Source organism: Thalassophryne amazonica, chromosome 3, assembly GCF_902500255.1.
Source record: "Thalassophryne amazonica chromosome 3, fThaAma1.1, whole genome shotgun sequence".
Taxonomy (NCBI): Eukaryota; Metazoa; Chordata; class Actinopteri; order Batrachoidiformes; family Batrachoididae; genus Thalassophryne; species Thalassophryne amazonica.
The window spans coordinates 40,711,808-40,727,042 of NC_047105.1; the positions used below are offsets into that span (position 1 = coordinate 40,711,808).

Below are 15,235 nucleotides of genomic sequence, written 5' to 3' on the forward strand. Positions count from 1 at the left end.
TGTGACATCACTATACTCCAAAACAAATTTCCCAGATATCTGCAACAAAAAAACGACTTCTAGGAACTCTTCCTATATCTATGTAGAAATCCCTCTTACAGAACTACAAAGGAGAATTAGTCACATTATAACAAAAAAAAAAGATTTATTTATTTTACTCATGTATTTATTTATTTGGATTTCTCAAGAATGAAGTCAAAATATTTTGAAAAGGAAGTTGAAATGTTGAGACTAAAGCAGAAATGTCAGGAATAAATCTGAAATACTATTTCGAAAATAAAGCGGGAAATGTTGACAATACGGCCACTTCCCAGTTTGAGTTCTTCTTGGGAACAGACACAACATTCAGCACAGTCTCTTTAAGCCTATTTCGACTTGGTGTTTATGTGCAAGAAGAGAAATGAATTCCTTGTTAAGAAAACTGATTCTGAAGTATAATTTCACACAAGCCATTTTGTAGAGGTGGACATATCAGAAACGCCTGTAGTTTCATTTAATCTAAGAATTTAATCTTAAAACATTAAATTTATTCACAACATTTCAATTTTATTCTTGAAACTGTATTTCAATGTTATTTTTAACATTTAGACTTTATATTCTTGAAATTGTTTTTCAATGTTTTTTTGACATTTCTACTTTACTCTTGAAATTATATTTCAACTTTATTTTCAAAATTTCTGCTTCATTCTCAAAATTGTGTTTCAACCTTATTCTTGATGTTTTGAGTTTATTCTCAACATTTTGACTGTAATCTCAGTATTTCAACTTTACTCTCAACATTTTGGCTTTAATCTCAACATTTTGACTTTTATTCTCAAAATTGTATTTCAGCTTTATTTTTCAAAATTTCTACTTCATTCTTGAAATTGCATTTCACCCTTATTCTTGACATTTCAACTTTATTCTCAACATTTTTACTTTCAATCTCAACATTTTTTAAATTTTATTCTCAATATTTTGACTTCAATCTCAACATTTCAACTTTATTCCAAACATTTTGATGTAATCTTGATATTTTGACTTTACTCTCGAAATGCAAAATAAATTTAAACAAACCTCTTCTATTATTTTGTTTTTCCCTTGATGTGGTCCTAATGTTCTGTCATACCGAGCAGTATTGTGTGTGCTGAGGTTGTACATCACCCTGCATTTGACTTATGTTTAAACGAAAGTGACACTGTGCAAAGAAAGATAACAGTGTTGTCTTACTCTTGGAGGCTACAGGGGTATTTTATTTAGAAACTGAATACAGACAATATTTGGAAATATAATTTCATCTAAAGAACCCTTCAGACTTTGAGTGTCATGCTGTAGCTCCAGATAACTGTCCTGGATCTGTCGACTTCTCCTCTATCTTCCTTTTCCCTTCTTCCCTTCATCTCTTTTTCTGCTTTCTTTCCCCACCGTTCCTCTCTGTCAGTTGCATCACGCATGTTTTCACCTCTAAAGTGATTTTACCTGATTTATATGACAGGCCTTTAACCCCACGTGTGCTTGTCCATCAGCATCAGACTGAAAACACCCAAGGGCACATGTGAGCAAGGGCCAAATCTGGCTCTCTGTCATTCACTGCCTGGATCCACTATGGAGAATTCACGGCAACAAATCACATTTATTCTCATCCTGTGACTCAACCGCACAAGGTGAGAAGCCAAGTGGATGCCTCTTCCTTATCCAGTCAAAACTCTTGTATGGAATGTATTTTTCCATCAGTAAAACACAAACAAATCTGAGCATGCGGTACAGTAAGTGGGAGTTTGAACAAAACTATGTGATTGAGATTCTTTTTCCAACCTTTAAAGCTTCTGCAAAATGTTTGTCGAAATATCAGCACAAAATGAAAAATTACATTTTGAACACGCCTGAATTGGGAGGAGGTAAGTAAAAGTGGATTTTGTCTCCACCTACAGGCAGGAGAGGATAACAGACAGTAATGGATTTGTGATACAGTCCCGCCGCTTACTGGCAATAAATGGTAACACAGCATAGACTGTGAAGAAAAAAATGTGCAACTTTTTAACATTTAGAGCTGAAAGACCTACATCTATCAGGCTTGTGGTTCATTAATGAGTGATGCAAAAGCTTCGAAAAATTATAGACGAGTTTATTTGATTGCCAAAATAGCAGTTTGCGACTTCACTGTATGACATATACGTAATGAATGAATGAATGAATAGTTGTATCTGGGTCCCTCAGTGTTAACATTTTCTAATTTTGAAATCAAACATATACATGTCCATTTTAATTTGTATTAGCTTCTGTTTTTTTTTCTTTCAGTTTGTATTATTATTATGATTTATTATTATCATCATCGTTATTATTATTATTAAAATAAATATTTCCGCAAACTTCGGATTTAGATTTTTTTTAAGTTTTTCAAAATAAAGTCCGCGGTCACGTGACTCCTGTGTTTACAGGCATCCGGAGAAATATGGAGGATCCCACTAGCATGAACCCCCAGTCTCTTGGATTTACAGAGAAATTAAAGTCTTGGCTGTCGTGGTCATGGACATACGTGTGCTTTATTTGGTTCGGCATGGTGCTCATCATGATTTACGTCCTGTGGAGTCCGCTGAAACTGCAGGAATCTCTTACCTCAGGTGAATAAGTGCAGCTGCTAGCTAGCTGACGTTAGCTCTCTGCTAACAGTTTGTTAGCACCAGCTCTTGCTTTAACAATTTGTTTTGAGTGATTGTGGCACAACTAGTTGCTTCTTTTTCAAGCTGTTAAAGCCCAGCAGTCAGCTCCAGCTTCCGTCAGTTTGTAACATTAACGTGTACTGTTAGACACAAGATGAACCACTTACTAGTTGATTTAACAGAATAATAATAATACAAACTGAAAGAAAAAATGTGTATATATTCAATTTCAAATGTTAACATTGAGGGACCCAGATACAACAATTTAACTATTTATTTACTTAGTGAGTTAGTTATTATGTACATATGTAACATAGTGAGGAATATGTGTCATATATGATTTGTGATGCATTGTTACTGCTAATTGTGCTGCATTTGTTTCTCAAGTAATTTTTGGATGCATCAACATTTCCCAAGTCACTGATTATTACTTGATTCTACAGCTGGTACAGTAGAGCGGTAGAGTAGCACATAGCTTTGTCTAAAGAAAACAGAAAACAATATGTAAACAGAATGATTTGTATTAACAATAACTGTTATGTTTTGTTTATGTGATTACTTATATGCTCTGAAAATACAGGGAGTATATAAAAGTGGCTTTAATTCCTAAACTGTTAACGTCCTGGTTTTGTTAAAGCCATTGATTCACAGCTGAAAATGTACACAACAAATGCAGAGGCAAAATGACCAAAAATGGTGCACTGTCCAGTTACCTATTGACTTGACCATATCAGTTGATTAATTAGTTGGCAGGGGAAAAAAACAACAACTATTATTTTAGTAATCTGCTAAGTGTAAAAAAAATTACCCACACATTTATACACATCTGTGTTTGGACACAGTTCTGGTTTCAGTGATCGCACTAATCTGATTGTGTTCTTTCTTTTATTTTCAGCATCAGTGTTTTTGAATACGTTGACCCCTAAATTCTATGTGGCGCTCACTGGAACCTCATCACTCATCTCTGGACTCATCCTGGTGAGTTATACTCTCATCCATTTCTTGCATCATGAAAAGAATATCAATTTGTGTGGGTTGAATTTAACATTTCTTAATTAAATATACAGTTTTTGAAAAATCTGTATTGATTTGTCAGGTGATGAGCACAAATTGATTTAACTTTTTTTTTTTTTTGAAGTTTCAGAATGCATCCATTTGTCATTTTCCTCTCAGGGGTACAAATATACAAATATCGGCTAATATCACATATAGATGGAATATTCTTTTTTCATCATCTTCGAAGTGTATTCCTTAATCTTTTGAACCTGTTGAGATCATTTTATACTGAACAGAAATATTAATGCAACACTTTTGTTTTTGTTCACATTTCTCATGAGCTGAACTCAAAGAGCTAAAACATTTTCTATATACTTTTATTGTGGCCAGTCTAAGGCACACCTATGCAATAATCATACTGTCTAATCAGTATCTTGATATGCCACACCTGTGAGATGGGATGGATTATCTCAGCAAAGGAGCAGTGCTCACTAACACAGATTTAGACAAATTCGTGAACACTATTTGAGAGAAATAGGTCTTTTGTGTATAGAAAAATGTTTTAGATCTTTGAGTTCAGCTCATTAAAAATGGGAGCAAAAAAAGGTGTTACATTTATGTTTTAGTACAGTGGTTTGAGTTTCTTGTTTTGTATTTTCTTTTAGCACTTCAAAATTTGTGAATGAAGCCTAGCTTTCAAGGATTGCTGCTAAACATTTGAACCGCTAATGAGAATGAATACTCTTAGACATCAGTATCACCCCGCAATTATGATGGCAACAATTACGCTAACTGATTTATTATAGGTCATTGATGATTCACACCTATGCTGCCTGTAAGCACAAATTCTTTGTTCTCACAGATATTTGAGTGGTGGTATTTTCGGAAATATGGTACCTCATTCATTGAACAAGTGTCTGTGAGCCACCTGCGCCCTCTCCTGGGTGGAGTGGAGAGCAGCTCAGCAACTGGTCTGTTCTCATCCGTCAATGGCGATGCAGAGCCAAGACCAAGTGTGTCAGGTAAATGCCTACATGTATGTGGTATAAGAACACTAATACTTTTGCTGCTGTATTGCTCAGTTACATTATGTTATTTTTGTAGAGTGCAAGGTCTGGAGGAACCCTCTGAATCTGTTCAGAGGAGCAGAATACAACAGGTATGTGTGAATCACAGAGATGTCCAATTTAATAGCAAGAATGAAAAGAATGAAAATGGGTTTTGATTGCCTAGTATCATTAGTGTTACACGTTTGCATATTTTCTGAAAGGTGTAGCAGAATTAATAATGAATGCATATCTAATCACCTTCAAATCTGTCATCAGACTGTTTTCCTTTGTGCATTGCAGATACACCTGGGTGACTGGGAAAGAGCCCTTAACATATTATGATATGAACTTGTCTGCTCAAGATCATCAGACCTTTTTCACAGGTGACACTCAGCAGCTAAAGCCTGAAGATGCGGGTGAGGTTTAATGACATACAAACCGAGATAAATGTTATTGATCCCATCAGAGAAATATAATATTACCACAGAAAATAAAATTGGGCATTCCAAGAATGCAACACCATCACCATTATATATGATCAGTTCTGTTTAAATTGAGCCACCTTATCGTTTTTGAAGTTAGCTGAAAAGCTAATCCGCAAACAAAAAAGTTAGCTACGATAACTTGCAAATTAGCGGAACTGTGCCCACCACTGGGTGTAACTATGCAAAAGCAAAAGAGGTACAAACTCATATGTTGCAGAATGCACACATTGGCAGTAGAATGTGACATAATAGTGTTTCGCTAATCCAGCTATCATAATATAACGGGTGCAAAATTCCAGCTAGTGTTTAGAGCAATGAACTTAAATTTGTTGTTTCTACTTCCAGTTTGTTTATCAACTGGAAATATTTTTTTCTTTTTTGTCTGTCTACTATGGTCTTTTTTGTACTTTGTGTTCTCCACTCTCCATCTTCCTGTTCTTTAAACCCTTTTTCTTTTCATCCTTTCACCTTTCCTACTCTCTTCTTTCTTCTCTTCCCAACTCTTGTGTAGAGCATAAGTGTGTGAAGAATAGTTTTATCCTGATATGATGCTGCTCAAAGTTGAGACATTATCAGAGATGTGTTGTTTCATTGTGTTCCAAATTGTTCCTTGTTCTTAGCAAAATTGTGAACCACCTTTTCTTTGAGTAGCATACAACAATTTCACCATGTTTAATCCATGTTGCCTTACCAGTTATGTGAAGATGTCTGTGCGGCACATTGACACCAGATCTTCTCATTCCAGTGATGCAGAAAGCATGGAGGGAGAGAAACCCTCAAGCCAGGATCAGAGCAGCTTATCAGGCATTAGAAATGAACCACGAGTGAGTTTTACACATAAAGGATTACATGTTACTTCTATAAGAAAAGCTCAGGTACACTCATTCACAAAATAAGCACACTTGCTGTGTTTTTGTACGTACAAAAGATACTTTTTGTTCACATATTAGGTGATGCTGACATTTGCAAATGACACCACACTTATAAATTAACACCACCTCTGCAAGAATCCAAAAAGTTTCTAATAGCCAATTCTCTGCCATTTTAATCTTATGTGCCATGACGTCTTTTCAGTTTTAGTGGTTAAGTTTGCTTTTTGTATTTTGTGTGTAAATTAAAGTTTTCTTTAATTTGATGTGTTATCAGAAGAAACTGTAGTGTCAAAATGATTAACGCAACAGTGAGCAGGATTTATTGGAGTTTCTTAGCACAAATGGAATATAGCGTTCGTAACCATCTCTTTATCAGTGCGTAATTACATGCAGCAATGATTTAATGTGTTTTCATGAGTGTAGAATGAACCGTTGTAGTGGGTCCCCTCAAGGAGGCTGCCATGTTGTGGCACCATGTTGACATAGTAGCCCAAAGGAGGACACACTTGCACCACCATTCACATTTTTGCTTTGCAGCCAAACCACTGAAGAAAAAAGAGGAGTCACTGGTTACTTCACTATACACGGTGCACCGGTTGCTAGTGCAAGCTAACGAGTTTGAAAAATTCCATTTTTGTGAAATGGAGGATCATAATTTTTGCTGATTAGAAGGCAAGTGAGCATGAATCCCCATTACCAAAGAAGAGAAAATGTGAAGGGAAGCAATGATGTGACCAGTGATGACAGAATGCAGTCTGTAACCTCACCACATGGTGACACTAATTCCTCCACGCTGTAACTTTATTCATATAAACATCAGTTCATTGAATATCTCCCAACAGTTATCATGCTGAAGTCTTGGTTTAAAAACTAACATACGTGGAAACTTTACCATTTATATTTCTGTTTTCCATGCAATTTGTTCACGGTTTAACTCTGTGAACAAAAATGCGGGCGTATCTAGAAGCAACTGGACTGTTCTTGCAAACAAGATCAAACACTTTGTGCTGAATGTATGAGTGAATGTACCATGGTGTACAACTTGGCCTTAATTGAAGGAATACATCTGTGTTTTATATATTATGCTGGGTGTACATTTCAGAAAATGTTTGCTTCAGTTAACAGCATATTTCTATACATTAATATTAAATAAGTCCAGTTTTTGTCACAACTGTTCATATGTGCAGATGTGCTGCAGCGTATGTGCTTCTAGCAGAAGAAGAAGCTACAACTATCACAGAGGCTGAACGTCTTTTTAGAAAAGCTCTAAGTATTGGTAAGGGTTCCTCTGTATTAAACCCTGGCTTTAATAAACAAGAAAATTATAATGTTGTAAAAGTTTTAGGTCTGTTTAGAATTCTGTCCAGGCTACTTACATTTAGGTTTTCTCAAAAAACAGTAGCCTCTTTGTTTACTCAATATTTCACTTCTGTTTGCTGTCCAAAGCTGGAAAAGATATCAACTTACTGGTGTACATTAAACGCAGACTGGCTATGTGTGCACGCAAGCTGGGACGGATTAAAGAAGCGGTAAAAATGATGAGAGATGTGAGTGTCTAAAGCTCAACTTTTTTTTTTATATTGCTTTTGTTTGTCTTTTTAACTGTGTCAGCAACTAGCTGACCCAGTGCATCATATACTGCATTTGAACCAATAACAGTACATTGATTGTTGCAATAAATAACATGTTAATGTGGACCATCTTATTTCTATGCAGTTAATGAAGGAATTCCCATTGTTGGGAATGTTAAATATCCATGAAAACCTTTTAGAGGCACTTCTGGAGCTTCAGGCATACGCTGATGTCCAAGCTGTCCTCGCTAAATATGATGGTACATGGAAAAAAATCTACAAACTTTGCATCTTTCAGATGCAGCAGAACTTAACTTGGTGTTGTGCAACCTTGGAAATGAGTAATTGACTTATGTTGTATGTTCTGCTGCTTTTGTAGACATCAGCTTACCAAAATCAGCAACTATATGCTACACGTCAGCGCTTTTGAAAGCACGCGCTGTATCAGATAAGTATGTTTACGATTCATGTTGTAGAAAATCTCTCTGAATCTTGCATACTGTACAATATTTCTACATGCAGTAGTACAATTAACTGGTTGCCTGTGGCAACATTAATAATATACTGTCACTTTTCACTTACTCCAGATTCTCTCCAGAAGCAGCATCGAGGCGAGGCCTAAGTACAGCAGAGATGAATGCTGTGGAGGCCATACACAGAGCTGTTGAGTTTAATCCACATGTGCCAAAGGTCAGTCCTAATAATGATGATTAAATCATGTAGCTTCTTGGGGTTTGTTTGACCATTTAACTCATAAAAAGGATTTTTTTTCATCACAACTATAATTTTATGCCTTAGTAATCAATACATGAAAGGGTTCACAATCGTATATCAACAATATGTTCACCATTTGTCTTGTCTGGAAATAATTTAGGATACTGACCCACAGATTTAGAGCAGGTAGATCAGTGGATAAGGAGCTGGCCTGCCAATATGTGGATCTGGGTTAGAATCCCGCTTATGATACCTGTCTGTGTCCTTGGACAAGAAACTTTATCTGCACTGTCTCAGTTCATCCAGCTGTAAATGGGTATCAGATTGGTTAGGGAAGTACCCTATGTTGGACTGGAGTCCCTGACTACCGAGATAAGCATCTGCACCAACGGGCCTCAGGGTTGATGTAGGACTTACGTACGTCTTGACCCACAGAAGTTAAAATACAGAGACAAGATGCCATAACATTCTGGGAAATAGTTTTCCAGCATGTCATTCAAGGGTCAAACAGTGCTGCTATGCTATGTGGTAAACCTGTAATTGTGACTGAACCCCCCCCCCCCCCCCCCCCCCAAAAAAGGGGGGTGGGGGCACAGAAAAGTATCAACTGAAAGCAGAAGACACCAGTAAATCAAGACCGCCAGAGGTTCCTTTGGGAAGAACTCCAGATAAAATGTGGACACAAATTTCAAACCAATTAGATGTAACTTTGCAATGAAACAAAGATACTTCATAATAGCTAGATTAAACAAAAGAGTCCTTTTATTTGCTGTCTTGTTTTCCACTCAGGGTCACCACATGAAATCTGAGGTGGATCTGTATGTTGAAATAGCACAGGTTTTTACGTCGGATGCCCTTCCTGACGTAACTCCACATTACATGGAGAATGGGCAGGGGTGGGGTTTGAACTGGGAACTTTCTGCACTGAAACCAAGTGCACTAACCACTTGTCCACCACCCCCCAATGTCTAGATTTTCTTTTCCACATCTCTCTCTCTCTCTCTCTCTCTCTCTCTCTCTCTCTCTCTCTCTCTCTCTCTCTCTCTCTCTCTCTCTCTCTCTCTCTATATATATATATATATATATATATATATATATATATATATATATGACAGATTTAGATATAGCTAGATATAATACGCAGATTCTCTATTCCATCACTAAAAACCAAACGTTTTACTCAGAAGACCTTAAACACAGTTTGGAGTCAGAATATGTGCTATGCTGCAAGTGGTTTGGACAATTAAGTTCTCAAGAAATTTTATGATTTGGTCTTACAGAGATCTATAATGGATCTTTAAAAAAAGGAGCTGATGGTCTCTGTAATTCCAGAGATGCAAGAAACACACCAGCAGGTGTCAGTGTAGCTCTTCATACAGTAGATGTTGAATCCTGCACACACATCTTTATTGTTGGCTTCAAACCCTAAAGTCTTCCTTTGTGAGTATTAAATCAGATTCAGTGACCACACACATTTTGGCTATTTCAGCTGCCAACATAAAGTTTTTCTGCAGTTGTATAAAATATTTTGATAGCATTTGCCAAATATGATCCCTCCAAATCTTTATATATGTTCACTCAGTTTGATAGCAAAGACTACTGTCTAATAGTGGTGTCAAATACACCCAAACACAGGTCACAGTTTTCCATTCATTGAAATTGTTAAAAATCCTATATCATGTTGCAGAGTCATTGTTGCATTTTTTTCCCCTTTCATCTTATTTATTTTTTACACTGCAAGGTAGGATTTCAATTTCTGTCTTCCCGCAGCATTGTTGCCTTATGATGTCACAATGATCTTATAGGGAAAGTCATGCTTCCCCTTCTGGTAATGGTGGTAGTTCCTATCATTGCTCAGCAGACATAACTCTTTACGAGTGCTTGCATTTTTTAGATTAGTTCAATTCTATTTGTTTATACAGCACTCAGTCACAACATAGATCTTCCCAAGGTGCTACGCACAATTCAGGTCTGACGTTACCCACCCCCTGATCAAGCACATTGGCGACTAGACTAGACTAGACTAGACTCAGTGGGGTGACCATCTGCTTGGCCATACTACCATTAACAAAATAACAAATAAATCAAAGCACAATAAAGAATTGTCAAGCATGCAGAGAGAGAAAAGTTGCAGTTACGTAACTATACATATGGGGTCCAGTAGTCCTCACGACCAGCGGCTCAGAAGACATCCAAATGGTGAAGAGCAGAGTCTCAGTAAATGGACTCCCAAGTGGCAAGTCCTGAGTTCCTTGGAACGCTCCCATAGGTCTTTTGTATATCCTACATGTGCCAGTCAGCAGTGGACTCCCAATCCAGGTGACTTCCCCCTCGCGCATGGTCTATGTCTTCTTCAGTCAGTTGTCCTCGGACAGAGAACAAAGCAAAAAAAAACATCAGCCAGAATGAACACTGTCACATCATTTTACAACAATGAACTAACAGGCAAAAGGCTTGCCTGTTCCCCCACAACAGCATCTTCGACTTCACTAACATTACCCAGAATTTGGTCATACTGAGGCTGAGACTGAGTCCTTCTTGTGGGCAGCCTTTGTTTGGGTGCCATGGTAAAATGCAGTTGTACAACACAGTGTTGTACTCGTATTGGAGGGTGCATTTACACTTGAACTTCAACAACATATCAGTTCTCACAGTGTTGGGTGTCATTTGTGGTCATGCACACGCACACAGGCATTCATTTTTGAGCTGCAGCAGAAGTTTTGTCTCCATTTTTCCTTTGTAGTTTGCTGCTGTTTCATCTTCTTTCTGAGAGTGAAAGAAAGTCGGTGTGTGTTGGGTGTTGGTGAGGTATGTACGGGGCGTTGGAGTGTTTGGGTGGTGAACTGTCAGCCAGCACTTTGATCCAGCCTTTGAATTTTAAAGTAAGGGCCCTCATCTTCAATGTCTTTCCAACTTTTCTTCCCCACCAGCCCCTCTCATCACCTACCCTCATCCTCTTTCTTTATCCTCTCATGTTTCCTCATCCCCTCTTTGAGCTCAGCAGTGACTCTGAGTTCAACCAGCATCGCCAGCTTCATCAAAATGACTGTTGTGCGTGTAGCTGAATAGATAAATGGGATTTTGAAATATGTAACAGACCTTTCATGGAGGATTATTGGTAATCTCCGGTTTCAGCGATCCACCGTGGCATCGAAAACTTATTCAGGCCTCAACACAGAGTTGAGTTTTTGGCTCACTAGTACTTGTTTTGTGTTATCTGGCCTGTCTGAATGATGAGTGCACCTGTGACTGTGGCTTTTTAACACACTAAATAGTAAAAATGTATGTGCATTTCTTAAAACTTTGTTTTAGATGCAAAAATGACACTATCACATGAGCAGCCTGTATAGGCCAGCTGTGATGCCTCAAATGGTCCATGACCCTTAACAGGACATGTGGGCTTTAAGACAGTCAATGCATGAGTGGTTCTGTGTTATGTGGCAGGTGATGACTCAAGGGTGACAGTTTGCATCTGTGTTTATGTGGAAAAGCCACAGCATATACCAGAGGAGCCTTGACTAATGGGAATCTGTGCAGTTTTAGTAATTTGTCACCATTCAGAAAAGGTTTTACCTGTAACTTCTCTTATGTGAGTATGTGTTCATATGCTGTACGGCTCATTGTCCATGTTCCAACACAGCAACTTTGCCATGCTTGGATATGTGGCGTACAGAAGAGACATTATTTTAAGAAGATTATAGTATGTGCAGGTTAATCTCATTAGCTCATCCGGTAGGTAGTGGGTTGTGGTCAAGTGGTTAATGCGCTTGCTTTCAAAGCAGAAGGTTCCTGGTTCAAAACCACCCCTCCCCATTCTCGATGTAATGTGGAGTTACTTCAGTAAGAGCACCCAGCATAAAACTTGCGCCAAATCAACTTGCAGATCCATCTCAGATCCGCTGTGGAGACCTCAAAGCCGAAGGATCTTACGAGTTACATTAACTCATCCATACCGATCCAAAGTGTGTGTATCTGTCTGTCTGTTTGCATGTACTTTCTTCTTGCTACCCTGAGTTTTACATCTTCTTGCCCTTGTTGCTTTGTGTCATCCTCCTCCTCCTCCTCCTCCTTTCGTTCTCTGCATCGGCCTGTCCTTTCCAGTCAGCCATGCTGCTCAGCAGTAGTTAAGAAACTGACATTTTGCAGGACTGTTCAATAGCCGATTCCTGGAAACCTGAATCTGTTTCACATTTGCTACCACTGCTTCATTTCATACACTTTCACTTTAAAACAGTGCAGACCATCCCACTACCTCACTTGTTTTCTCCAATTTAGAAGGCAGATTCTCATCTCACCCGACTCACGTTCTCTCAACTAGCAGGCTTTCAAGGAGCACAACTGCAGAGCTTTGCTTAGCTTCCCTCAAAGTACAGCTTTTTGGTTTGTAGATTGAGACATTGTCACCATTTTGGGGTGTTCTGAATTAAAAGCACAGATATTATACTCCTTTTTAACAAGTATACATCAGTTACTTCAGCCCTGCCCAGAAGAAGCTGTTTCTGTGTCTGTAGGTTTTAATACTAATTCCTGTGTCTGACCACGCCCCTTTCTGGAAGGGGACGTGGCTTCGGATCTCCACCATACTGAGGGAGGCAGAACTTGGCATAACAGCAATTTTTGCGAGGGAGTGAAAAATGAGGGCTGTGAGGCGGACTCGGTGAGTGTCACGAACACCTAGCTGTGTGAGTGGCGCCCACCTGGAAGTGTTATTTCCACAGATGACATCTAGGGAAAATGTGCGATTTGCCTCTATGGACACACATTTTCTGAAAGGTGGAAAAGAAGGGATAGGATGGACTGTTCTCATTCTGTGGTGGTGGTTGGGGGGGGGGGGGGGCGCATAAAGTAGAATTCTCATCTATTTGGGCCCTGTCTTGCTGGCAGTATTGTGACTGCTTGCTGTTCATGTGACCAAGAGGTGATGGGGTCCCAGCCATGTTTGGCAGCATTGTAAACAATCAAAAAAAAAAAAGAAAAACGAGCACTCACAGGGCCCAGGAGTGGAGGTGCACGGCTCAAAAACCAAGTCAATATAAAAATAAAGCCAGCAACACTCAAGTGTCCTTCTTAATAAAGGTTTTAATGACTCACGGCAAGGCAACAGGATCAGGAGCACAGACGTGTTTCTACTAGGTCTTCCTCAGTGTGCCATCGGAGTGCCCTCTGTTGAACAAACTATCTAATGACACCATCTCCCAACAGCTAAAGTGTTTTTCTGCATTGTTTATTCAGTAAAACAAAATTTTTCATATCGGCAAAAGTAATGCAGATACCGATATATTTGTGAAAAGCTCGTATCAGCTGATATTATCCAGGGAATAAAGTTTTCCATCACTTCGGTGGATTTCTGTCAATTGGGCTGCCAAATGGCAGGGTTTGGGCTGATGCAAAATCAAGGCTGGATGTAAGATATTTACTGCATCCCCGGGACACATGCGTGCCATATCCAAAACGTTCAAAAATAAATTTTTACAATAGCGTCTTTTTTTTTTTTTTTTCTCCTGACAGTGAGTCCCTGTGTCTGTTCCTCTGTGTCCTGTCTGCACTCTACGGTGTGTGTGTGTGTGTGTGGGGGGGGGGAGTGTATGTGTCTCACAGTGCGGTGATGACAGTGTGCAAAGAGCATAGTTTCATAAACATATTTTGAAACGTTTCTTCCAAAGTTTGCTCTGAGTGTCTCTGTGACTGTCTTTGCTGTGGTTAAACTAAAACCACAGCTGCAGACCTGTGATGCATAAACAGCAAACGCTTTTTTTTTCACTCAAAAAATATATCTCCGATGTCGTTCTGAAGATGACATGATGTAAAATGCGCTGATACAACCTTCTTACCTTTCAATCAGGTTGCGCTTTCCACATAAATACACAAATTCTTGATTGTCCATGCTCAGAGATTGCAAACCAGGGGTGAATCCCGACAGAAAAACGGTGTTTTGGGGGTGGGGGGCACATGCCCTCCACAACACCCCTCGATTAAAGGTCCACTTTTTTCATACTAGTAATTTATTTGTATAGCACCTTTCCACAATGTGCTTTACAGGAATTTAAAAACACAGAAATAAAAATACAGAAACTAAAAGCAGCAATTACATAAAACTAGTTTAAAAAAAAATAGTACAAATACAAATAGGTCTTGAGCTTCTCCTTAAAAGTTCCAACAGAGTCCACGGAATGTAGGTGTAGTGCATTCCACAGTTTGGGTGCCATGACCTCAAATGCACAGTCTTCTTTGGTCTTCAGCCTTGACCTTGATACAACCAACAGGTTCTGGTCTGAGGACCTCAGAGACTTGCTTGTCACATACAGGTGCAAGAGTTCACTGATGTAAAGTGGCATTTGACCGCGTAGAGCTCTAAAAGTAATCATCAATATTTTAAATTGCAGGCTGAACTGAAATGGGAGCCAATACAAAGAGCACAGAATGGGTGTTACATGAGACCACTTAGATGACTTTGTAAGAAACTTTGCAGCCGCATTCTGGACCATTTGTAGGCGGTCCATCAAAGACTTACTGAGGATAGGGAACAGCGAATTACAGTAATCAAGACATGAAGAAATAAAGGCGTGGTTGATCTGTTCCAGCTCAGCTTGAGAGACAGTGTTTCTAAGGCAGGCAATGTTCCGTAAATGAAAGAAGCATGATTGCACAAGATGGGTAATGTGTGTGTCAAATTTGAGAGCCTGGTCAAATGTAACACCCAAATTCCCGACTGCTGAGTGAACAAAAGAGGATAGAGAACCAAGGTTCTTAATCACTGAGCGAACAAACTCATCGGGGGCACAAAGAAGGAGTTCAGTTTTTGCTGTATTAAGTGACATATATTTAGCAGCCATCCAGTTTTTTATGACATTAATACAGTTTTGAAGAACAGATACCCTCGAAACATTTTGTGGAGAAAAGGAGATGTAC

The 15,235-nt window shown here is 38.7% G+C and overlaps 1 protein-coding gene across 1 annotated transcript in view; it reads left to right on the forward strand.

The window, feature by feature from the left end:
• Positions 1-2,396: 2,396 nt before the first annotated feature.
• st7l (suppression of tumorigenicity 7 like) overlaps positions 2,397-15,235 on the forward strand; it is a 38,149-nt gene continuing 25,310 nt past the window's right edge. The window contains exons 1-11 of the mRNA XM_034166085.1: positions 2,397-2,600; positions 3,535-3,617; positions 4,498-4,657; positions 4,740-4,794; positions 4,985-5,100; positions 5,915-5,993; positions 7,229-7,317; positions 7,488-7,588; positions 7,758-7,872; positions 7,992-8,064; positions 8,200-8,302. Coding sequence (XP_034021976.1) covers positions 2,432-2,600; positions 3,535-3,617; positions 4,498-4,657; positions 4,740-4,794; positions 4,985-5,100; positions 5,915-5,993; positions 7,229-7,317; positions 7,488-7,588; positions 7,758-7,872; positions 7,992-8,064; positions 8,200-8,302 — 1,143 coding nt within the window. The 5' untranslated portion in view covers positions 2,397-2,431. The remainder of the gene's footprint in view (positions 2,601-3,534; positions 3,618-4,497; positions 4,658-4,739; positions 4,795-4,984; positions 5,101-5,914; positions 5,994-7,228; positions 7,318-7,487; positions 7,589-7,757; positions 7,873-7,991; positions 8,065-8,199; positions 8,303-15,235) is intronic.